Source organism: Tympanuchus pallidicinctus, unplaced genomic scaffold, assembly GCF_026119805.1.
Source record: "Tympanuchus pallidicinctus isolate F22 unplaced genomic scaffold, pur_lepc_1.0 scaffold7, whole genome shotgun sequence".
Lineage (NCBI taxonomy): Eukaryota > Metazoa > Chordata > Aves > Galliformes > Phasianidae > Tympanuchus > Tympanuchus pallidicinctus.
The window spans coordinates 22,716,641-22,743,298 of NW_026294791.1; the positions used below are offsets into that span (position 1 = coordinate 22,716,641).

At 42.4% G+C, this 26,658-nt stretch overlaps 1 protein-coding gene across 1 annotated transcript in view; it reads right to left on the reverse strand.

The window, feature by feature from the left end:
• The window catches only part of TEDC1 (tubulin epsilon and delta complex 1), a 64,415-nt gene that overhangs the window by 22,762 nt on the left and 14,995 nt on the right, over positions 1-26,658 (reverse strand). The window contains exons 4-5 of the mRNA XM_052666667.1: positions 22,815-22,979; positions 16,523-16,621 (exon numbers count right to left, since the gene is read on the reverse strand). Coding sequence (XP_052522627.1) covers positions 16,523-16,621; positions 22,815-22,979 — 264 coding nt within the window. The remainder of the gene's footprint in view (positions 1-16,522; positions 16,622-22,814; positions 22,980-26,658) is intronic.

A 26,658-nucleotide genomic window follows, 5' to 3' on the forward strand; every position in this document is an offset into this window, starting at 1 on the left:
ACTTTTCACTGAGGTGCTACTATCCTCAGAAATACCAGGCCATAAATCTGTACTGGGTCCAGATGCCCTGCTCATCCTACAGGATGGTATATCATTATCTACCTCTGAGACTACACACAATGCTCCTGGATGGCAATCACAGAATCAATCATAGAATGGTTTGGGGTTGGTAGGAACCTTTAAGACCATCAAGTTCCAACCCCCTGCTATAGGCAGGGACACCTCCCTCTAGACCAGGTTGCTCACAGCCCATCCAGCCTAGCCTTGAATGCTCCCAGGGAGGGGGCATCCGCAGCCTCACTGGGCAATATCCTATGCCATCCTTCATGCAAGTCTTATAAGACTCAGATGTCACTGCAGCGCAGAGAATAAAAGCAAAACACAACAAAAAGTAACACTGTACAAATATCCTTGAAGTACCTTAGCAAACAATATACAAACAAGTAATGTTCAGGGTGTCATAACAGCATATCTGCACGCCATTAGTTTGACCAGAAGGACAGACTCCACGTGACCCAGGTTTTCACTCAGATACTACACTGAGCAAATGAACCACTCACAGTCATTCCCCAACTTCAACTATCACCAAAGGTTCTTGTGAGCACTTACCATTCCTTATCAAAATGCAAAAATGCATTTTGCATTGTTGAGGTCAACAGCATGCATTTTCTCAGCACCAATAACAGCTTGCCCGGAGATACACTGCTTGGATGAGGCCCCGGGCAGCCTGGTCCAGTATTAAATGGGGAGGTTGGTGGCCCTGCATGTGGCAGGGGGGGTTGGAGATTCATGATCCTTGAGGTCCCTTCCAACCCGGGCCATTCTGTGATTCTGTGAAGAGCAGTTCCACTCCTGCTGCTCCACATCCACCTCAAAATGCAAGATGAGTCCGTGAGCTGCAGCTAAAGTTGTCTCCTTGCTTTTAATGGCCTAAGGGCCCAGATGCTACCATCCCTCCTAATGAAATTTAAAGACTAACATCTGCAGAAGAGCACTAATTTTGTTTCTTGAACAAAGCAAAGCAGTAAGTCAAAGATGTGCCGCATGCGGTTGTCAAAACGATGCTTAGGGATAGAGCATGAAAATTGCCTTTCCTCCAACAAAATTAAGACACAAAATCCATTTCCTTTCTTCTGGAAGAAGTCATTGCTCTAACACACTTGCACAGAGAGAAAAGGTAATGACAAATTCAAATTGCAAATCTCTGAGGAGAAGTAATTCCACACTGAATGCTGAGAGCAAACACTGTAGTAGCAACTTCTCTAAACCACTGTACAGAAGGTATCACTGGCACAAACACCGTGCAAGCAACAGCTTTCCTCGAGAGGCTAAACTGTGCTCAGCTGGGATGGCAGGGAGCACACTGCCAGGAAGCCTCCAAGAACTGCAGGAGGAAGAAAGCTGCATACAAACACCCCTCTGTAGGCAAACACCCAGCATGCAGCCTGGCCCAGGATCCAGAAACTTTGGGAACTCGAGCTGCAAACAACCGAGGTGACAGCATCTTCTGGGTGGCTCTGGTACCCAACAATGAACTGAAGTCCTCCGTGGCAGTACACATCCATGTACCTACCTTGCACCACAGTCATCATTTAAACGTATCTGTAATTATCTTTCTGATGAGGTATTAATCTTTTTCATTCTATTTACAAGCATATTGCTAAATTCATTGATGCCTGCAGACCATTATAGAAATCAATACTTAATAATTTGCAGCATAATGCATCTTTTTCATGAGCTCAGCTCCAGAGATCAGCTCCCCGCAACAGGCATTTAATCTGCAGTGCCCACAGACTGTAATTCATCCTGCATGCCACTGCAAAAAGAATTTTTAATCAAAAATTACTCTGCCTAAATATTCCAAAAATCATCCCATTGTTAGACACACACACCAAAATAATGAGCTTTCAGCAATACATTCTGTTTCTTGGCTCAGAGATAAAATGCTGCTGATTCATCACCTATTCACGTCTGACTGGAGATGAGAGACTTGCACTGGGCTCCAGACCCTTGCCAGCATCTCGAGGCCCAAGACAGACTTAGAACATGCTTTGGAAGCTCAGTATGAAAGCTTATATGGGGAGTGGTATCAGAAGACTGATTCAGATTTGGATTTGGTTTTATTCAACTCAAATTTTGGAGATTTTAGTACTACTTCTGATATACCTGAGAAGTGCAAGAAAGCAGAGTAGAAGTTCCTCCTCAAGAATGCAAAGAAAAGGATAAATACTCATGGCCAAGGCAGATATTTCACATTGCAAGAGGTAAACCATAAGTGGGACTAAGGCCCAAACACCAAATTAAATTAAAAAACATGGGCTGTTGGGTTTAAGATGGTGCATGCTCCTTGAATTGCACATTACCAGGGCAAAGTTGTGGAAGTTCATCACCAAAAAGCAGAGAAAAATCCTTATATCCTACCTATCTCAGGCTGGTAGAAAATAACACCATAGGTGGACACACTCAGTGCTCCAATACTCAATTCCATGTCGTGATTTCTCCAAAAGCAAAGCTCCTTTAAAGCGTTCTCATATATCCCTTGAAGGCTGAAGCTAAAATAAATGGACCTGAAAACCAGAAAGTCACACTGCAGTACTGTGAAGTACAGGAGCTAAGGAGCAAAACCAACAGACCAATAAGCAGCCTCTAGCCACAGGGCAAATAAAGATCGACTCAAGTCGGTTCACAGGCAGAGAAATACTGCTGAGGATTGAGACAGAGCAGGAGAAACACCACAACCCAGCTAAATCACAACATGGATGGATGACAGGGCAGAGAACAGCTTCTTCCACTGGCGGCTATGGATCCCATAGAGTCCCTGACCACAATATTAACCGGGACAGAGCTTCAAAGGCAGGTATTTCTGCATAAACTCCCTGTTGTGCTAAGAGCAAACAGGACACGGATCTTCTGAAAATAATACTTAAAATTTAAAATAGAGCAACTTTAGGTGAAGAGTGTTAATTCCAGATGCTTGGAAATGTACAAAAACTCCAAAAATACCTGACTTTTCCACTCATCAACACCAGTATACCAGCACAGCCTGAACTTCAGTAGAGCTAGCTCAGTTTTACATTGCTGAGAGCAGGAATCAAACCACTAGTTAAAAACTTAAGTGACAAAGATCATCATTATAAAACGTAATTGCTATTTGTGAAGGGATTTAGAAAACATCTGTTTAAAATGAAACTGAAAGAAAATGGGACTTAAAGCAAACAAAATGAGGCATTTGGCACATAAAAAATTGTACTACAGCTTTCACATCAATAGGCAATGAGCTGGGCTGTGCTAACAATGACATTCATTTGCAGGGAGCAGGTCAATGAATGGACCACTTTGCATTTTTTCCTTGAGGATATGGCATATATTAAACACAGGGCAAAAATACCAGGAAAAAATTGATTACAAGGCAAGTTTTACACTTTAGCAGCCAAGATCAAGATGGATGAGAATAGAAAAGGTGGGCATTTTCTTCCCCCAAAGTACTTTGATTTGGGGCATGCAACTTTGCAAACGATAGGAGCCAAATTTTCAGGCAGTACTAAGTACCCTTTGCTGAATGTAAGCTCAGTTGAAGCACATTCAGTGGATACAAAAAAAAATAATAATCACAATTTACATTAAGAAATCTCAGCCAGAGGATTTCACAGGACATGAAATTGCATTGCAGCACTGCCTGGCAGCTGCTCATATTGTGCTGCTATCCAGTACCCCATGAATCTGATTATCAAAGAAAGACCATTACTCAACTGATTTTGTTTAGACTATTTCTGTACATAGAACAAGCATTATCCATATTCAGCTTTTCCTTTTTTTCCCCTCCTCTATACTTGCCCATTTTCCTGTATTTTAACAGACCACAAAAACACATGCTGAAATAGAAACAAGTCATTTCTCAAATACTTTTAAAACTCATTAAATTCAGAACTGAACATTACACTTCCAAGAACCACCTTCCTGCATTATGCTTCCACACTGGACGTTAGCACACCACATTCTATGTTAATTACTACTACTAACTTCAGCACAGGAGTTCATTTAGGTTTTGCCCTCCCCACTTTATTATCCCATCCACCTTTACCACCAGTTTATTCTACCTATTTACCGTGTCCTTCCTTGAGATCCTTATCCTGCATTTGGCAGCGAGTTGACAGAAACACTATCCCTGCATAAAGCTTTTTATAAACCAGCTCGTATTGCCAAACACCCACTAAGCCAAGAGATTGGCTTTTTGCCTTCCCTTGAGCTTTTGTACTTTCTCCTCAAAAGAAAGAGCATGCAGCACAAGTTGAGCACCACTGATGCTATACCCTCCTGCTGGGTATCCATACAGGATCATCTATTCTCAGCCACCACAGGCTGCAGGTCCCAATGGCCAGGTAAGCCTCTCAAGCCTTCTATTCTCTCCCCACATGCTCCCTGCAAGAATACAGCTGATGGGCTTGAGGGAACAGCCTTCCTGGTAGTGACCTTCCCACAAACACCTGCCACTTTGCCTACTTATCCATAAGGAACACGTGGTGCTGAACCCAGGGCTCGATGAGCCAGGAAAGCCCTGCTGTAAGGGCACTCCCAAGGCCCTACCAGATGCATACTGTGATGAGAACTGACTCAGAGAGCATCTACAGCAACAGAAATCCAACCTCTAAGCACTAACAAAGAAAAGCATTCCATAAAATTTAAGTCTCAACCAAAGACAGGAGGAGAAACTTAAAGAAGAATGGCTTTCACCACTGCAGACCCAGCAGCACACAGAATTATGGCAGGATGTCCAAGCTGGTTTAACAACGAATGAAAAAAATTATTCCATGTGTGTATTAGCATAAGCTTATGAATACAGTTTCTCCCAGCCTTCTCTGACAAGCTGTCACAGCTACCACGCATGCAGGTATTTTCACACATTTTAATATATGCATTATTGACTGGAGAAACTACTAATTTAAAGTCTGCTCATCTCCCCTACGTCAACTCGTTTCTCTTGCTACTCTCTTAATACAGTTCTCTATATTAAGTGACAAACTTGGTTAAGAAGAACCACAAATCTGAATCTGCTTGCAAAGCAGGAGTAACAGCTGATTCTATAACTTTTTTAGCTACTTGAGCAAAACAAACCAATCAGATTTTAGTTCAGTTCAGCTTTCTAGTAACAGTCACTGCAGTATATGAACTGAAGTGCCATTTGCTTCTCTAATTAGCATTAGCACACAGACTACCATAGCTCTAGTTTGCTTGGCTTTCCAGGTGGATTAAGTGCCGTCTGATACAGCGGTAGCTTAGATTGAATCAGTAGAAAACAAAGCAGCCATCTGGCATTAAAATGCCAGAAGGTCCCCAGCTGATCAGGCATTTACCGTCCTGGGCCAAGAGGGGCTCATGACAATGAGAAAAAGGGGCAGTATCAGGCATTTCTCCAAAGTCCTCAGTATAGCCCCCTAAGGCTGAGCTCTTCTGTATGCAGATGGGTACTGCCAGCCCAGTGCACAAGGTAACAGCCATGAATCATAAGGCCACTGTCACAGCTCTGGGGCACTTCAAGATCAGCCCTCATAGTCCTTTTTGTGTCAGGAACTAGTAAATGCTTTCTCTTCTACATGAAAACAACAGCAGTGACTCCATAAGCATATTACAAAGATGCTCTGCTCTCTCTAGTGGCTACTGTTAGCTTGAAGGCACAATTCAAGAAATGAGTTACAAGTCTTGAAGTGCCTCACCTTAACATTTTGTTTCCTGAGATCTGATTTGTTCCTACATGGCCCAGTATCTCAGTTAAGATCCTCTGGACTGGACCAATGAGACCCTTCCAAAATCCATCACCAAAGAATGGCAGCAAGCAAGCAAGTCTGAATCCGAAGCCTCCTCCAAGGAAGGATAAGAGACACCACGACAATTTAGGCAGTGTGGTCAAGTCACACCATGCAATTCCTACTTCAGCACAGTGTTTCTGAGATACTTTCCTCTCTCATGGCAGAGGAGACTAAGATATTGCTGCTGCATCGTCCCACAATTTATGGAGTCCGTGATGAACCACTGCATCATTTTTCAAGGACCAAAGAACTCTACGTGCTTGGTCAATAAAATATAATAAGTAATAACTCATCCAAAAAAATGGGGATGGCAACTCCAGAACTGCAGCTCTATTAACTTTTTTTTTTTTTTTTTTTTGTACGGATAAGTTTAGCAGAAGGCAGTATTAGTGACAAATAGCAGCCTGGGGAAATTTTCAGATCAAGGTAATAATGCCATGAGGTAGAATGATTTGCTTTAGTGTTGCTATATAACGCTTCCAGTTCTTCCAACGGGACACTAATTGTAGCCAGAGGCCACCTTGCTTAAAAAATACCTAAAGAAATATTTCAGCACTAAAACTGTCTGGACTAATAAAAAAAACAAAGCATCCTCCCCAAGAAGGGGCACTGGGAAAGTGCAGCAGGGTACAAAGCTCAACGACTGAATGATTCAAAGCAGGTCCTGTGCTAAGCAGGCAGAGTCCCGTGCTAGCAGGCAGAACCACGTCAGTGGGAACAGGTCTCTCACCTATACAAGGCGCTTAGGGCTCTGCCCAACAAGCTCTGAACATCTCCAGCAATCTGTCTTCTCCAGGATCCAGCTCCAGAGTTTGCCCCATCCTCACAGCAATTTTTCTCCCTCCATCTGGCCACAACTCTCACTTGTGCCTGCTGCCCCTTCTCCAGTCCCAGCGCTTTTGAGAAGATCCTGCTCCTATCTGCTCTGCATCTCTCTGCCAGAAGTCAGACACCACAAACATCCTCTTGGTGCTTCTACAATGCTGTGACTGCTGTGCCTAGCACAGCACTGTCCATAACCTACCATTGGCACCCTCCACCTCGTCACTCGGGCCATTCATGAGACATTGAACAGTACTGTCCCTAAAGCACTAACAGCCGGACACCAATATGAGTAGCCCAAACTATTTCCCACCCACATACTCCTTATCCAGCCCATCTCTAACTGATAACTACATGAATAGAAGGATTTTCCCTTAGCAGTACCCAGAGAAACACTCTCCATCCCTATCTCCTGTCCTGAAAGCTCTTTAATTATACATCTCTGTCTCCTTCTGGGAAGGGATACTTCACAATGCTTTGAAAGGGAACCACCAGCAGGATCTGACAGGGCTGCAGAGGTGGGAAGTACCTGTCCTAGAGCAGGCGGGACCACAGCAGCCAGAACAGCAGGCATCAAACGAGCAGACAGTCACCAACACTGCAGACAGCTGCAGGAAAGAGAAACAGAGAGGACTGGTTTGATCACACTCGTTCTTTGAGATTCAAAGCAGAGTTTATCTCCTGCAGGTTTCTCTCTCTCTACAGCATGAGAAGGAGTCACTCCATATGTTTCTAGCCTTTCCATCCTCCCTAAATTAACTCTCCCACTGGTACACATCCATCTTTTCTCCTATCAGCAGCCCCAAACTTCCACCTAGTCCACCAGCTCCACCCTGACTCAGGATGCACCTGGCCCACCTTCCAGACAGGAGCTGGAAGCCAAGTCCCACTGCTTCTGGAGGGGGCAAAGCCCCCTTCAGCAGCACAACAGAGGCAGCCTGAAAGGGGAGGAAACCACACGCAACAACCATATTTAAATTTTCTTTCCCTTCTAAAATGGACTAAAATCTGCCTTAGAAATATCAATATATGTTATCTTACAAAAATGGACTGCCTTTGCCTCTACAGTGCCCATCTGGCTAGTGCATCCTTCGCTTTCTTAAAAAGGCTCAGGAACCCAACTACATGTAGATACTGCACAAAAGCAGCTTTGAAGCTACTTGACCCCTAATTTTTCCCAATTTTACATGTATGACAAGGGTTGCATCTGCTCTGACTCATTTTTGCAAATGAATACCTGATTTACTGTTTCCAGCAGGATATAGCAAACCATGTTTTATGTATTAAATGTCAGCAAATGAACTGAACACCAGTTGGCTATGGATTTTTGGGAGGAAAATAACACAGCAACCTACCCACCTCCTTCCATAGAGTGAGTCATTAAAATAAGGCAAGAATAAAATTCTTTGTTCTTTCCATGCAGCATGAGGTGGGCAGCACATGCTGTCACTGAGTTTCTTTGCTCTCTTAGCACTTATTCTTTCCTTGCAATGAAATGTGAGAAGGAAAAAGAATACCTGAATCACCAAGAGGTTTTGATTGTATTTTAAATTATTTTCTCAGTAGCCACTCTCCTAACTCAATGGGAAATACGTGACAAGAACCAAGTCATCCCATCTGTAAGACACTATCCACTGCAGCTCCAGTAATTGCAAGTGGGATTTGCACATACGCAGCCAGAAGAAATAAGATACAGCATTTTTTTCCAATTTCTATAACTTTCAAGAGATCAAAATTCAAGCCAACAGAGCTTTCTCTAAGAGAAGGAGTGACAAACAAGCACTGTAGACTTTGAAGGTGATAGGGCAGTCCTCACACACAAGGACCACCAAGCAAGAGGTATCTAGTAAGTAAATCTTTCAACCAACATAAGCCGTAGGGATTTAAAGCCAGTTCCTCCTCCATCCTGCAGCTTACACTGGTAAGTTGCATATTTCACCAGCAGAAAAAGTTGCACCTGAGGCCAGAGCAGGTAGCAGCCCCATGGGCTGGGGCAGGAAGCCACACTGAAGCTCTCCCAGAGACCCAGCTCAGTGAATAGCAGCACAGAACTATATTTTGTTCAAGTCTGTAGGTGATCTTCCTATCCAGTCCAACCTCATAGCCTCCTTTCTTACTCAAACAACCACCACAAAAATAATTCGGTATAAGATCTGTTCTTCCCTGCAATGTTAACGTCAGCCTTGATTTTCGTTTTCACCAATCTGTCTTCCATGCATATAAAATGTCTTGAGTGGCTGGAACAATACCACAAAACATTAAGTAATTTAACATGAAAAGAAGGCACTGGCTCTGACTGACAGCGCTATTCAGAGCGCAGGGCAGTATGCATGCTTTACACTTTTAATGCACAATCCACCAAGGTAACTGCTGAGATTGGAAACAAGCATTCAAAATTAAAGTGTTAGAATTCAAGCTACCTAAACAACGTTAATTTGATGCTCCCTTGGATGTAACATCTAGCATTATGTGACCAAAATGCTTACCTCCCTCACCTGTCTCACTGAGGGCACAGAACAGCTGGTGATCACTCCATCAGTTACTCCTTCTCCTTTCTTTAAATTGCATATTATTCTGTCTGTTCTTCAGAGGAAAACCATGGATTTATTTACCATACATCACTCAAACCCCATTCTGAAGACAGAATTTCTTATCTTCCACATAAACAAGTTATCTTTCCTAATGACCCATGTGAGATGAAACGATAGCATTGCGGTCGTTTTACAAATGGAAAATGAAAGCAAAGAAATGAAAGTGAAATGCTTCCATTTCTTTTACTTACCTTGACCGAGACTTCTGAGACTCAGTTTCCAGAGAATTCAGAAGTTATTACAAGCACTTCAAGGCTACCTCTCCCCAACGCACCTCCATAACTTGCAGAGGCACTGCAGGAAGTTTGATTGAGTTAGCTCCTGCGCCATCACCAGGACACAGGGCCACAGCTGATGAAATTCAGCAAGAGAAGGAGGCAGTGGCCTCACATTGCATTAACACCATTCAGCTGACCCGAGGAACCACTATAACACTGCAGCGTGCTGCCAGGAGCCATTACACCACTGGGCTTAAACTTGACATCGCTGCCAACAGTGTTGAAACTCCTGACGGGCTCTACAGCAAAGGCCTACTAAGTTCAGAGCAGCAACTCAACCTTTCCGTAACTCATAGCCTTGAGCATCCAATTGGGCACACAAACCATGGGAGATGGCTCATCAGCCACCTGCTGTGTAAAGTCTAGTTTAAGTCACTTGCCTCTTGGAACCTGCGAACACAATGGCACAGAGGTATCGTCCCCTTCAGGACAAAGCTTCCCTCCTCTTCAGCAATTCTCCTGCTCCAATCACTTCTTCACCTTCAGCAACAACCTTCTTCTCGACAGCTATGACTCAGATACAAGGCACTCCCCTCTCTAAATGATGAAATATTTCTGCGACAAAGTATTGCAACAAACATACTTGATATACTACTACTAGTGCTTCACTGCACCATCTTCCCTTCCTCTTTTTTTGTTAAAGACACTTTTCAAAATCCCTTCTGCAGCATCTGAGCTATCCACTGATTAGCTGAAGTACCACAACCTCCAGAGGGACTAACGTGCTCCCTGGATCCATCTTCCCTGTGTTCTCAATGTTGGAATGGCTTCAGAAAAGCAAGCTGAAGACAGGAAGAGAAGAAAACCTGAATACTTAAAAGGGCAAAGCACTTGCTGGCTTTATTCAAAGTGCGGTGACGAGCCTCATTATGCAAATTCCAGAAGCTTGTCATCATTGACCTTTTCAAAACACGTGTGTCCACGAGTCTAACACACAATTCATTGGTGAACCCTGAAATTTATTAAAGGTCATCAGTTCTAGAACTATTTCTCATTACATCATCAAAGAACTTAGTCGATGCATCTGGCAGTAATCACCACTGAAAACAAATTTGCTTAAAAAACAGGTAAAAACGTTGATGCAATGGTTTAAAAAAAATCTCGTACCTTGAAAAAGGTCTGTACAAGGAAAAGAAAAACAAATATTCTCACTGCAGAATATCAATCTATTTGTTCTGAAAACAGAATTCAGCAGTGCCAGAGTTTAAAGACCCTGGTCACCCAAAGCCCTGTGAGCAGACTGAGCGAACCGCCGGGAGTCACTGCTGATTCCAACTGAGTTCATTCTGGCAGTGCGTAGAGCAAGTCTAAATCTCACTGCACGCAGATCCTCTGGGGCTTGGCTGGCTCTTCCGCCCTATTGCTTCAAGAATTATGTCACAGACCTCCGTATTCCTTTGGGGAAGGTTGTTCTCTACCTTTCTGATCTCATTCACAGAAACACAGCTTGCTCCCCCACACTGACAATTGGTTCATGCTAAAATCTTTCTGTGAAGAGCTCACAGAGAGCCCAGCACACAATAAAACACCTCTGTGAAGGTTTCTGTACAGTTCAGACTGCCAAGGAGTTTTCAGACAGAATATGCATACGAAAAAAAAAAAGAAAAAGAAAAAACCCCTCATGTGCAAAAATAATCACAAGCCACTATGCAATTACTCTTGAAGTTCATGTCATATTTTCTGTGCAGAGCTCACTCGAGAAAATTCGAGTATTTTTCCTTTCAAGAAATTGAAACACGATGACAAATAGGCGAGGGTGTCCTTAATTAGACCAGTAGTTAGAACATGAAATACAGACCTTGTTCGATGGCAGAACTATGGTTGTTACCATGTCATGGAAGCATTGAACATTACAAACCAAAAAAAAAAAAAAAGCTGAGGGGCCAGATCAAGCAGAATTAGTTGTCAGAGCATTGCAGAAGATAATGAATCTACAACAATTTACGCCAATGAAGTTAGCTTGTCTTTGAAGCTCAAGGTCTTCCTCCCTCAAATAAAACAAATCGTTTTTTTTCTGGAATTTGCATGCAGTACAAGCCTGCATTTCCTGAATTAATTTCCTACCAGCAGCACCACAAACAACAGTACAGATCCTGCTTTTTCCTTTGGTATCTCCGCTCTTTCAGAAGGACGAGTTGCTTCAGCCGCTTCTTTTACAACAGATGGAGGGACATCATAAACTATCAGATGGTCCCAAGGCAGGTCTTTGAAATTCAAACAAGGCATATATCCATCAGCCCACCATACAAGACCGTAACGGGGCCGATTACAGCAAGCACTACATGCTAGCACAGGTCTGTGTCCAATCAGTGATGTGACACAGTGTCAAGCTCAACAGCGGGGTTTTAACTGCTTATTTTCACCTAGCGCCTGCCTGCAGCATCTGTCATCACCAGAGCATTCCATGGAGTCCCAAACAAGCGGAACAAGGACACCAAATATAGCCTGGCACACAGAGCTGGAATTATCTTGCTGTAGTTATTCCATTTTCACCTGAGGCAGTCAGCAACTTGGGACCCATTTCTGGAGATAAAGCCATAGCACTGCCATTACTCAGTGACCAGTATTCCTAGGAGATAACTCTCACTGCTCACCCTTTCACATGTTCCAGGAGGTGGTGCTGTTACTCGGATGGAAGCAGGCTACAAGCTTGCACACAGGGTTTGTGCATCCCAAGCATGGCCAATCTCACTGTCCAGCACGCCTACACAGATAAAATACTTCAGCAGACCAGGGAGATTTTATGCAAAGAAGTGCACAGTCCCAGATATGCGCACACACAATGCAAACTGAAGACACTGTGCAAAGCAACCTGTAAATGCACATTCAATATTTAAAAAAAAAAATCAATGCCTATCAGGCCTTAATCCTCCCAGCCCAAAAGTACCAGTTCTGAACAGAACAGAAACTCTTCACTGCTGTGCACGAATTCAACAAACTGCTGTGTCACCCATATGCAACAGCCATCTGGGACAGATGTTTTGAATAGAATCTGTCTGGAGATTTAGGGTCCACAGTCAACTTACTTTACAGCTTGATCATTTTCCTTCTGAATGTCCCAGTAAGAAATTATGCAGTCCCATTTGACCACAGGAAACCCTACAAACACACTGCATGTCAGCTTCCTTCCCAGATACATGGACAGCCCAGAAAGTCGATTAATGCTGTGCCAGTACCATCCTACCCCAGCCCACCCAATCTGCTGCTCAGAGAGCTACAGCTCACCTGATTTTTTTTTTATGGATGTGGAATTGATCACCTGTAATGCAAGCAAAGTCAGACAGACTATTTGTTTGCTGGTCTTTTTTTACTTCCCTCCAGAGACCGCAGTTCCTTAGGCCAAAGAAACTCCCATTCAAACAGGTCAGTAATCAAGAAGTATAAATATTTTTCAGTAGATTTTGTAACAAATCAGCTATTCACATCTAAGCTACGCAGTTTTCTCTGCACATCAGTTTGGCAGACAGCCACGTTATTCACTTGCCGTCACAGACAGTAAATTGATCCACTGGTATCTAAGGGTGCCTTTTTCACCCATTAGTATTTCCATGACCTCCCCAGCACAGCCTGCATTGTACCCAGGACCTGAGTCCTGACTGCAGCTTTTAATCTTTGCTAATCACAAAACAAGTAAGGCTGAATTCCACACATAAAGGAGTATAAAAGAAGGAACCGATGGAATAGACTTCTTTGTTTCAGAGTTCATTGATCTCTATATATGCTCACAGCTTGATGAGAAAGTTAATTTAATGACTCTGAAGGGCAACATACATTTTTCAGGCTCAAGGTAAAATATCAGAGCTGGTGACACTGCAATGCAGAATTAAGGTAAATGGCCTTCATAAACAAGAATGGGATTACATTATTCTCACTGGTATGAAAATTTCCCCCATCTGTCCCACGTCATGTGGAGGTTAAGAGCCAGCAGGTGCAAACACACATCTCCTGGAAATGGATTGCCAGCTGAAATAACATCACCTCCCATTCCCCAGCACCTCTGGCAGTGCAGGAAGCGAGCAAGGCATGACCCATGGCAGCACACACAGACAGCACGGCCCAGCTGAGCTGTAGGGAGGTTGGGATTTCCACTACGCCTCACTAAGGAAAAACGTAATTAAAACTATTACACTTGGAGCACGTCCAGCTCTATGAATCTGACAAAAGATTTTACGATGATAAAAGAATAATAATGTCCAGTAAAATCCCTGTACATAAAAAGCACACTAAAGAGTTTTATTGTCAGAAATCCAAGGGAAAGAACGCTTAAACAAGTGAATGTGCAACTGCTATAGAAAAGAGGCAGTGCAACTCTTCCATTTCATAAACTGAAGTTTAACTTCCCAGCTCTGTATCCTGGCACACTTTCCCTGTCAGAAGAAACATCTCTTGTTTTATTGCAGGTCAGAGCAACTTATCTGAAGAGATTATGGATGAAAATGTTCTCGTGGCTTCAATAAAAGCCCGATGTCCTTTCTGTGATGGCTCATTTCGACACTTCGATCCGCTTTACATTTCTACCCTTTGAAAGATGCCCAACACAAGAAGGAATTTACAGTGCCATCCACCAACTATGGGTGCATCACAGTAAGAAATGCTCATGCTTGCTCTTTTTATTGATCCACGCAGCAGGATATTATTTGAGGTGACATTAACAGAAATGTCATATTACTCAAAGAGAAAAAGATAGTTCACAGTTTTTGGAAAAAAAAAAAACATTTGGCAGAGCACTGCCATCTGTACCAATATTGGAAACCAAGCTACTAAATATGCATAATTCACTTAATCTTACGAATATATCTGAAAATTAGGCTTTTTACTATGTTTTCCAAAGAAGCATCACTTTGCATACTGAGTATTATACCCATCTGGAGCACTGGCACTTGCAGTACCCTTGCCTTTTCAAGTCCGTGCCACCTTGTTATATGGGACTCATCATATATACCGAGCACCTGAGTTCTGGAAGCTGTTTATGGAAAATAGAGGTGAGGAGAGGCAAAAACCAGGAAGACAGCTCAAACAATCCAGCGTTGGAGCTGGAACCTGTTTGGGATTACAGCTGCTAGAGAAACAGAAGCTGGAAATGGAGCCTGGCCATCCACAACTGATTTGAAGAAAGCATCTGCTGTTACTCTGCATCTGTCCCTCAGTGATCATCTGTTTAAAAGGAGTATACCTCACTTTATTTAGTTGTTGCTTAAACCTGGGAAGGGTAGAATTAAACCTTAACAGATTAGAACTAACATTTTGAGAGTAGCTTTGTTGCTTCTTGACTGCAGCACCCTGTTTGAAACAAACACAGATTCTTCCCATTTTACCCTGAGCCTGCACTGAATAGCGCACCCGAAGCAGCCATAGTGAGTGCAACTCCAGGTATGAGACCAACCTCTTAAATGGGATCATCTCCCACTTCCAGATTTATGATTCTGACCCAGGAAAGCGAACAGCATGCAAAAAAGATTTCTGGAATGATTATTTAATAGCGTTGCCAAACCCAAATGGGCTTTATAGCAGTGTCATTATGCTATAGTCTAAGAGATTAGTGACGATTTCAGGATAAGGCTTTGCAAAAAAGTAGTTGCTAAGTCCTTTCACACAGTGTAGAAGCTTCTCATACCAGCTTACCAGACCTTCCTGGACTTTTGCTAGGCTCAAGAGACTGTAAAGTATGGGCTTCAGAGGACTGTTCTGCTATCTGTTCTGAGCTGCTGGACAAACCTTAGGAAAGGGACCATGAAGCAGAAAAGAGAAAGCAATCTCAAGCCACCTGCTCCACAATGGCTTTCCAGGAAAATGTTCTAAGCAGTTGAACCTAATCAAGAGGCTGGACGCAAACCGTTCATCCAAGGAATTCTCAGTAATGAAAGATTAACGTGCCCTTTACTTTAGTGGGTTTGAACATGAGACTATCTCCCACCTTCAGATTTACTTTCCAGAACTTCTTTCTGTGCAATATTTACAATGCCCGTTTCTACTCTTAAAAGTAGCAGCAGAAAGAATTTCTTCCTTGAGCAAACAGATCTGAACAGACTGCAGAAAGCTGCAAAATAATGGTCTCGTGAGAGCCAAGCTTAAAATTTCAATCTGATTTCAGTTACATACATGAAGAACTTCTATCAACTAATATGTAAAACAAATGTATTACATTGTATTAAAACAGGCGAATTGTACTACTTCAAAGAATAAATTGAAATGTCTGTGGTAATGGAATATTTGAGAACAGCAAAAAAATATACTTACAGGTAAACAGTACACTAGGAAAAATGATGCTGCCCCAGGAGGTTCTGTTTGAACACAGAAATAAAAACTATTTTGCTGTGTGAGCACAGGGCCAGGTCACAAAGAGTCATGGAATCTCCAACCCTGGAGGTACTCAAAAGTCATCTGGAGGTGGTCCTGGGCAGCTGGCTGTAGGTGACCCTGCTTAAACAGTGGGGTTGCACTGGGTGATCTCTCAAGGTCTCTTCCAACATAAACCATTTTCTGACTCTTAGATTCTAAAATCGGTCAGACAACAAGCCACACTACCAACCAAAAAGGTAATCTGCTTGGACAATTTCTGGCAGTGAAATGAATCCTAGCATCAGATCTGCTTTGGTTCTTCTGGAGAGAGAAATCAGATCTCCTTGTATTACAATAGCCCGTTCATGCAAGGTCAGACACAGACACATTGCTCAGGTGCCCCCCAGCATGGTTACTGGCAGCAAGCAGCAGAAGTCAGCCTGCTGTTCTGTATCAGATTTATTCTACAAGCCTTTTCTTCACTGGTAATTTTGGTCAGGTCTCTCCCCACTTCCTGTCTACCAGCTTTTAGAAAACCCAGAGCAATACATCTCCTATGCTTTTTCAAATGAGAAAAAAATATTTGGTGGGTACGAGTTATAAAGGAGGATATAGACAGATAGTTCTGCAATATAAGCCTTTATTTCTGCTAGAAATGGTTAAAAACGTTTTAAGAAATGCAGGCTTTTGCTGACCAATGTTTGTCTAAAGCATCCTGAGCAACTAAGGATTACAGAACAATCATTACCTGGTTGTAGTTCTCCGGATGTCTGACAAGATCTGTTTCTGTGACAGAAAAATGTCCAAGGGTCTGGTCTGTATGAGAACCACTAGTGAACAAATGGATCTGGAATAGATTAAAGTAAAAGACATTTGTAATTGTAAGGACCAGATAATTAACAACACCCTTAGCTGCCATCCAACAGCTTGCATGGATGCAACAGCGATGTGAACCAGTGGTTACAAGCCCAATGCCAATGGCAAGTACAGAAGTAACTACAACAACCAATACAACAGACTTTTGTAGAAGAGTCTACAGGAACCCATGGCCACACACCCACAAAATGGGCCATCCAGTACTGTTACCATGAGCACATGCCTCTGCTGCCACCGCAGTAAAAGTGAACAATTTACTCTCTTTTCACATCTCAGTCTTTTTCTTTACTCTGTACGTAATCGTATACATAACGTGTGAGAAAAAAACATTTTCACAGATAGTACAAGTCTTAGCAGAAGTAAAGGATGCCCTCAGAATGACTGCTGATTTCTTCCTTTAAAGCAGAACACGCTACCAAGTTACAGCAAGTTTCTGTACTGCTGCTATGTATTCTTGGCTTTCTCTTACTGGGACCTTGTCCCAGCTGCACTGGTGATGGTATCATCAATTATTTGATGAAGAAGCTTCCCAACTTAGTCAAGGGAACAATAAAAAGCAATTCGTCCTATTCAGAGCTGATCCCTTTGTTACTGTAATAACTGCAGCTGCCAAACAAGATAGCAGTGCACATTTGTCAGAGAATCGCTCATATTTCATTAATATTTCTGCCAGAAGACAGAGAATGTTTCCTGCTTTTTTTCCTTTATTCTAATATGAACTTTATCATACACTTGGGTATTTGACAACTGTTTTAAAGCTGACAGGCACCGGGCAATTATCAACCCTTCTCTGAAACTTGGGAATATTTTAGCATTCCTTTCCCCAAACTCACTCCCAGTGACAACCATCTGTCACATGTGCAAAGCTATGCAAGTTTAAAAATAAAAAAGCACCTCCCCACACAACGTCCTTCCTTTCTGCTCACCATGGCTCTCCCGACTGCCTTCCCATGTAACCACAGCAGCAAAACCTTTGGGCCACAGCACCAGGGTGAATTTCAAGCCCTCTTCAAAGGTATGCTGCAGCCACGCTACCCGCTGAAGCTCAAAACAAATACTGCAAAGCTGTAGCAACAGAGGAATAAAGTGTTCCTCCAAGACTAGAATAGATGGATGCTGGCACAATCCAGTATGTATATTTTTACAAGCTGTTATTGAAAAATCACATTCTTACTAAAGATGAAGCAAGGCTAAAGGGAGAAAGAGTACCAAGACAAAAGTTACAGGTGAATGGTGAGAGGCAGAGGGCATGTGTAGCTGTTGCTGTATGGAGCCAAAGAGATAAAGAGGAGGCAGGTCTGATTGAACCTTACACAGCCTCCTCTGCCTGAGAGTACAGGCACAGCCTTCACACCTCGGGAAGCATCCAGGACCAACTACTAAATGCCCCTGAGTTCAGCCAACCTGCAAAAAGATAAGCTGGTCAATTCCTCTGAAAGAGGATGAGAAGGGGACTTGATCACAGCTTACATGCATTTGCATTCAAGAGATCTGTTGGGATCTAAAGGCAGAGTCACATTAGGAAAACAAAGCTTTTCAAAGACTAAAAAAACCTCAAAACTACCAATGTAGTCATTTACAGCAGATTCCTCATGCCAAGACAGAGACACATCCAACAACCACAGTTCAGCTCACTCATAAATTACTGAAAATGAAGTCATCATCCAGCATCAGTCTCTGCCCTCTGCTGTTCAGAACATCAAGACTTTGTCCACATCCCCTCACCCAATCACAGGATGCACAGATACCACCAATCTAACCCACTGTGTAACACAACCTATTTCATATTACTGATTTTCAAGGTGGCACAAGAACCCACTCCTTTCATAGCAGATACTTCAGTCCTGCTTTGCATTCACAGCTCCTGCTTTTACAATTTTCCAAGCACATTAGAACCATTATTGCCATTTTGCCACAATCAGATAATACCATTTATATTAAAGTCTTCTTCTATTGTCCATAATTCCATTGAATATCATTTTATTCCTACTAAAATATGCCCACAGTCCACAGTCAGATGCTTAACAAAATTCACCTCTGAATTCAGACTAACCCTCTCCTATTTCATTTGTAATTTCTGTCCTAGTCTTTAGTGGAGAGAAGACAGCTGAAAATACCCACAGGAAATCCATCAGCTTTGCAGAAACTCTGCTATTTCTTTTTACATGCTGATTGTGGCATAATAGCATTTAACAGACCTGAGGAATAAAAAAGCCAATTTTAAACTGTTTTTCTGAAACGATGCAAGGCTTCTCATTCACTTTTTTTTTTTTAAGGCCAAGTGGCAATTCAAGGCCTAACAAAAAACAGCTTCTCTCCCCTATGAATTCAAGAGGGATCAAAAGGCAGGCAGGCAGATATTCCATTGGCACTTGAGAGGAAGGATAGAAGAGAAGGAACCAAGAGGTGTGCCTTAATATGGTAATGTATCCCTCATGCTTCGATGTATTTCAATGTCTATCAGGTAAATAAGTACCACTGAGAATTTGGAAGGAATTATGCTAGTATTGCTGTATTAGACTTTCAAAGCAGGCAAACCTGCCCATGTTGAAAAGCTATTATAATGTTATTCAACAGCTCACGGCCTCAGGCTGCAAAACTCCTCAGCAACAGAGAGGTTACGATTTCCCTGAGGAAGTCTCCTTCCTACAGTGGGGCACGTAGGTGTCTGGGAGCTTTGTGTGCCTCAGGGAGGCACTGAAAAGCAGCTAGCTAGCAGCAGGGCTGGCAAAGCAGAGTAGCAGGCAGAGCACCTAACAAGCAGCTCCCACCAAGACTGGCTCTACCTCCAGGTAGGCTTCACTCCCCACTGCTTGAAAGTGCTTACTGCAGAACTTTGTACCATCAGCCTTAAGTGGCTGCAGACAGGACAGAGTACACAGGGCTCCCACAGAACCCAAATCACGCAGAGGAGGATTTCAACTATCATCTGTGTACTTTAGAGAATGAAGTGTCATTTATTTTTGCCCATTTCACCTTGCATCTCCCTCCTACCACTCCTTTTCACTTTCTCCAGGCAATACAGCACTATTTCATTACGACGTGAGTCATCATTTGTAACCTGAAAGTACACGTCCCTGATCGCCCAAGCAATTCGATATTCTATTTTTTCCACAAAGTCACAGAAACACAAAAGACCTCTGAAGGTCCTCAGTCTGGCCCCTTGCTCTAACAAGGACTACTGCCAACATGTGTACGCGTTTTGCAAGCCTCTGAGGATGGAGGTCATTTACCCCCTCTGCTGACCTGCTGCAATGCTGCCTGCCACCCCAGAGAAGATTTTTCTAACTTGCCAGAACCTGCCCGACTACAACCTGAAGCTCTCTCCCCCTTTGTCTTTTGGTATAACTGGGAGCACATAACCCTCCTCTTCACACCTGTCAAACAGTTATGCCCAAAGCAGCAGTGTGATGCTGCCTCCCTCAAACTCATCTCCACCAGACCAAACAAGTCCAGCTCCCTCAGCCTCTTCTTGGTGGCCATGCCCATCTTAGCCAGCCCTTCACCATCTTGGTCGCTTCTTGCAGGATCCTCTGTGTACGATTCTTGTTTCCAGCAGAAATACCCATGCTTATAAGATAGCATGGCAAAGCAGTCATTTCCTAAGTAGGAATACATTTTCCAAGTGTGATGCATTTTTCTCAAAAGTCCCAAATAGAAAATATGGTATTTACGAGCTTATGTGAGTCACAGAACAAAATATGTGGAAGAGTCACCACTACTTGGCAATAGCTATAGCTCGTGATCAGAGTAAATAAGGCTGTTCCACAGTTGAGATACATAACCTGGTAAGTTATTAAACAGAGTGAGCAGAAACCATAATTATCATTTTGTAGAGAAAGTCCTCTAAATCTGTCAGTATAACTGAAAAACATAATACTCATTAGCCTGCTGCACAATGTGTTTGCTGTTTCCATGAGGAAAGCAACAACTCACATACAGGTCATATGGGTAAGCTCAGTCTTCTAAGACAAAGCAGATTCGTTTACAAGTTTTAAAGCTAAGTTAACGCAGTAGCACGGACAACACTTCTCTGTAAGAGTCAGAAAATACAAATAGTTGTTTATGCAGCTGTTCAACTGCACACATTGTGTTTTGTCTGGCCATAAAAGTTAACATTAACGTGGCACTGCAATGAAGTCCTTTCCAGTCACTTTTGCCTTTCAATTTTCTTGCTTTTAATTCAAACTAAAATATAAATCAGAGCACTGCACTTTATTATAGCTCTGAACAGAACTCCCACAGTCGCACATACATATTTGAGCACACATAATATCAGTGTGTGATCACAAATGGAGGAGCTGGGCCCCAGTCAATCCTTAGATGTATGCATCTGTGATGACAGTTGATGGCAGCCCTCTGCATATACCACAGAGCATAGTCTGAACGTAAGAATTATCAGCAGCACAGCTTACTGCTTTCAACCTAGTCCAACAATGACTGAGAAGGCAGTAATGGCAATATGAGGAAACTGGATTGAACAGAGAAACATTCCCTCTCCTGCTTAGTCTTGCAGACTCTGAAAACCACAGTCCAGGAAATTGCATAGTAATTAGCCTGTCTCAAGTTGTTTTCTGACTGCATTAGTCTTAATGTGAATGAACATTTTTCCTCCAGTAGCCAGAGGGGAAAAAAAAGTCCAAGTTTATTTCAAAATACAATCCCCATAGGAGGTCATCATCTTCCCTGTCAACACTTCAGCACGTTGCCCATTCAGCACCTCGCTTCATCTCATCCCGGACAGCAAGAGGATCTCTGTTCTCAAGGCCCCAGCTCTGACCTGCTCTTAATTCTTCCTTGCTCTCATTAACTGCAAGCTGAGGTATCGAGAGTGCCTAATGATTTGTTCCTGCCAAGTACCAGATAAATCAGAGCACTGATGATGACTTATGGAATATTTGCCTTACCTACTGTAAAAATCAGCATACCTCAAATAGAGGTAGCTTATCAAGGGGAGAACACTTCATTGGAGTTCTACATCATTAAGTCACCTCTCCCAATAGCATGGCTGTCTGTAATCTCCGTGCAAAAGCCAAGGACTGCACCTGCACTTAAGGTGAATTGCTATCTTCCTTCGCAGCTCAGAAAAGCACATTCACAGTGGGCAATGAGAAGCAAAAGGTTATTTTAGATGCTGCACACGCAGCACCTGATCTTTCCCCAGGGCTGTCAATCAGACATCTTCCCCGGCAATCAATTCATGTAAAGAACAAAATGTAACCTCATTATAGTTTTCAGCCTTGCTCTGTCACACACAGGATTAAAGCAAAGAAGGTATCTTCATTCAAAACCCTCTTGTTCTGATTCTGACGACTTGCTGATACACTTTCTTCGAGGAGAAATTTCTCAAACCTGTTCTGAGTCTTGAAAAGATTATTTGTCAAGCCTCTACACACAATAGCAAGTGGCTCCATGCAGAAGGAGAAGAAGGCAAGAGTGGATCGGGAAAATGCTACTGAATAACTTTCAGAACTATTTTTACAACTTTTATTATCCTTTTTTTTTTTTTTTTAAAGCTTGTCTCCAGAGTCATCACTGCTGTCAAATTTGGGAATGCAGGATGCATTTATCTTAAGCAGGCACAGTGCTTCTCAGATATCTGCATTGAGATGGGCAAAAAAACCACCATACACAAATGGGAATAGAATTGGAATCTCAGCCAGGTAGAGAATGAACATTTCCTGATTTAAAACTGTTTTTGGGGTTTTGTTCAGATGCTCCCTAGTACTGCAGAAAGGGAAACTGCATTTTAATTTGCTGCTACGACTTTCAACATCTGCGCTCAGAATTTTGAGTGCACATTTGTGATGAACTAACACTTGAGTCACTACTTGTCTTTGGGAGCCAAGCGCTCTGTCATGCTTCTACCAGACATTTTCAGAGGAAAATGGTGACAGCCCACCTGGTTATGGAAGTGACTAATGTGCCAACCTGTGAGGGAGACTTTCATACAGCAATTACAACCTTACAAACACAGTGCATACTTCACTTTCTCATGGTTCTGCCTCACTGGGGAAAGGTGGGGGTATTTATATTTAGAGTAATTCACTTTTAACTAGAGAAAATGCCGAACTAGCAGACAAGAATAATTTATACATTTAGCACTAGCTGACAAGGCTTTTAAATAATAAACAACGCCACAGTGGGTTAGAAGAATCATTTACCTTATGTAAAAGCTTGCACTGCTCTTGCTGCTGAGCATGCAGACTCCGCCACTGGAACCTCAGCTTCCCATTTAACCACTGAAGGTATCGAACATCGACTCTGTTCTCCAGCCCAGGTGCCATCTCAGTTGTATCCTTCTCACTGTAAGACAGATCCTCTTCACACTAAAAGCAGAAGAGAACACCAACATATTTTAAATAACTCCAACATTTTCAAATCACTCAGCAGTGAACACAGGCCAAATAGCTAAAAATTTCCCCAAACTTCAGCACTCTGGAATAAATACCAGGTTCACAGCTAAGATGAAATGGACTGTCTTTCTCTTCTGTCTTTCATTTTCCATGCTCAGGAAGACACAGATTGATCCTGAGACACTAAGCATACTCTCTATTCAGATGGACAAATCACATTTTGCCTAGGTCCTAGTAAGTCAGAGAACATAAAAAACAGATTTAGTTCCTCGAGTATCTTTCTGAAAGCGCTGCAGGCTGTACTAAGTGACCCAATTTTATAAACCAATGCCTTATATAGGGACAAAACTGCGGGCCTTTGCTTACCCAGCTATTTTCTTTTACCCATCTAGCATTTCTCTTCTTGCAGAATGGGGATAAAGAAATAACCACGCAGCTAACACTACTCAGGAGTCTGCAGGAACATTTTCAGCCTCTGTAAAAGTGAGAGCAAGACTGAGGGGCAACTGTCACACACAGACTTGTTTTGACTTTTCTCCAGAGTAATTTGGAAGGACGAATAAGAGTGTGCCTTGTCCAGTTTGTCCCTTTTTCCTTCTGCAATTGCAAAAAAAAAAAAAAGTAACAATACCTTCACCTTCTGGATGCAATTTTGCCTTGGCTAATCACAAAAAGTGAGACATTTCTGCTGTATCACCTCCCCAAGGAGAATGGAAGGAATCTCACCTTCCCCAGTCTCTTGCACAAAGACCCTTCCCATTTCCAAACAGACTCTCTGCTTTCAGCTAAGACTCTGCAAATGGGAGGAAGACATGAGCTGGTTTACCTCTGATGACAGTAACACCACTTAAAGGGTGGTTAAAGCTCTCAGCTTCACGTAGCCTACAGAAAGTACACACAGTGAATACAATCCATAAATCCAAATTTTGACTACATCATGTGGTAAGAGGTAGAAATAGCACAGACCTGCAAAAGCCTGGGGCTTCAGAACTGGCAGTGTCCAGCTAAGGAAGCGCTTCTCAGCTGTTGGATTCTCAAGACTCTTCTTTAAAGTAGAAATTTCAAGTCTACTTGAAACATGACTGTTTTCAAGAAAACAGTTGAGCAGATATTTGTACCCATAGACCTCAGCGGTACTTAAACATATGTGCTCCCCTGCTTCACAGACATCAGTGTTCAATAAAATCTTCTAAAAATTCAGTTGGCAGGCAAAGCTTGAATATAATTCCAGTTTGGATCCTAAACTAAAAATGCAAACTGCAAAAATGCAAAATGAAGAGAGCTTAATTAATCTTGCTTTAAATGCAGATTTCAGCAGATGTGTATCTGTAACAATGATCAAACAACCCCCTAATGCTTGCTTTAACCTATTGCTTCAGTTGACAGTGCCTCTAATACAATGAGTGTTCCTATTATTTATAAGCACAAAAGTGCTGGTCTGGTCACACAACAAAATGTATCAAGATTACATGTTTTTTTTTTTCCCTTTGCTCCATGGCTCAGATAAATATGTGCTATAAATCACAGCAGCACAGGGTTCATAAAGGGCTTTTCCTTTTAAAGGCACAGATGTGTCTTCAGAGAAAACAAAAGAAAAGGAAAAAGACTATCCCCTTTGCGTCAAGTGCAATGTCATTCTCTTTCCCCAGATGCCACAAGCTTTTTGCTCCAAAATCAAAAGGCATTGAGTTCTTGGGCACTGCAGGCCCAGCTACAGCACCTACGTGCTTCAGTGGCCCTGTCACCATCAGGCAAGGATTCTGAACTATGACACTGTATAGATACGGTTACCAGGTTGTCCCTAAACATGAGCCAAGCGGCTGGGTGTTAGCAGCACACCAGAGAAAACACAGATGTAAACAGCACTAAAATGCTGCAAACAAGCAGCCAGAGAGCCACAAGGTCAAAGGCCTTTGTCCTACTCTCATATCTGGGATTCCCAGACTGAAACACTCATTTTCCATTATCTGCAGTTCAACTCCAGCTCCCCTGAACTAGAGGTTTGAGAATGGCACAAACACTGATCTCCTGGGGATTCATTTCAGGAAGGAATGGCATTAGACTCAATAGCTTTGGCAGCAAAATGACAAACACCGTGCAGAGCTAATTTTATTGTAGCGACCTGCCTTATTAATATTAAAATAAGGAAGCTAGTCAATGCATTTTTTAACAGGAACTCTATTATTTATTTCACAAACTGCACAAAAAATTTACTTTTGCTATGAAATACTTACCCTGTCGTAAAGTAAACAAGGTAAAAAAAAAACAAAACAAGGTCTTGCATATTATACTGTGACCTCAATTTCCTGAGCCATCTCTACCATCTAAGACTATTTACTGCTCTCCCAGTGAGAGAAAAATCACTAAAATACCAACTCAAGCTAGGGTCTTAGCTTCAAATATAACTGTGAATTTATCTAATCTATGCAGTGATTTGGGCACACACCTACACTTACTTCTGACACAAAGAAGTTGCATGCTATTTACCAAAGCCATGACAAGAGCAGCCAAGCAGCCACCCAGACCTCCCAACAGCCTCCTCTCACTTGGGCTGCTCCACACCATCTCTGGAAGGGATAGCTTCAGAGTCACATGTATCAGAAAAGCTTTTTGCTTATGAACAGTTAGCTAATGTTTCTCTTTGATTCTGCTTCCAGAACCACAGGCTTGCAGAACAAAAGCCACATTAGGATGTATGCATACCTCACTGCAGTGCTGGAATCTTTTCCAACCGGTGACACCAGAGCTAGTCCTGTCCAACTGGACAACACAGACTCAGCAGAGCACCTGGGATTAGCACAGCTGTTAAGCAGAAGCTAGAATTAAGCATAAATGCACCTCAGGTTTGGTCAGAGCTAAATACAGTCATGAGAATTCAGTCTCCAGCACCACAAGCTTTGCCCTGAGCATTCCTCCCCAGGCTATTTCATGTCCAGCTGTTATGAAAGAAAAAAAAAAAAAAGATGCCAGATCATTCCCAAAACATGTGAATACACTTGTATTTAACACAAAGCAGCAAACACAAAAAGAGCCAATGGTTCTCATGGCAAAGGCACTCAGTGCCAGTGAGTCGGAGACATAAAGCACAGTGGACTAAAAGAGGCCATCAGATATATAAAAGTACTTGAAGGAAACAAACAAGAGGAGGGAGAAAGGAGGGTGAGAAAAAGACACATGGACATATTGACGTTATTTCACATTCCTTGTATCTGAGCAAACAACTTATATGTGATTTGATCAGAGGGAAACTAAAGGTTAAGAAGTTTCAGCTTATGGCAGGAATAAAGCTTTTCTTTTTGGTCTGAGATACAAAGCAATCCCATCTTACTAGAAATGAAGGAGCAACTCTACCCACAGTGGATGAAGATAAATTAGACAAGTACTTTGCCATATAAGTAGTTCAAAGAACAACACAAGCAGCAAGGTGAGAAGGGAGCATTTTTGCACTACAAGCTCCATTTGAGATATGAGAATTTACTGATCTACTGTGGGGCTGACCGTGCTCTACAGATATGCCTCAAATAAATTAAACTCCAAAAAGTATTTTAAAGGAAATTCCATACAGTTTCAAGGGAGACCTTACAACATACAACGAAGAAAACCCCACATCATGCAACTTGCTCACACTTCAACATCTTCCCAATTCATGCAG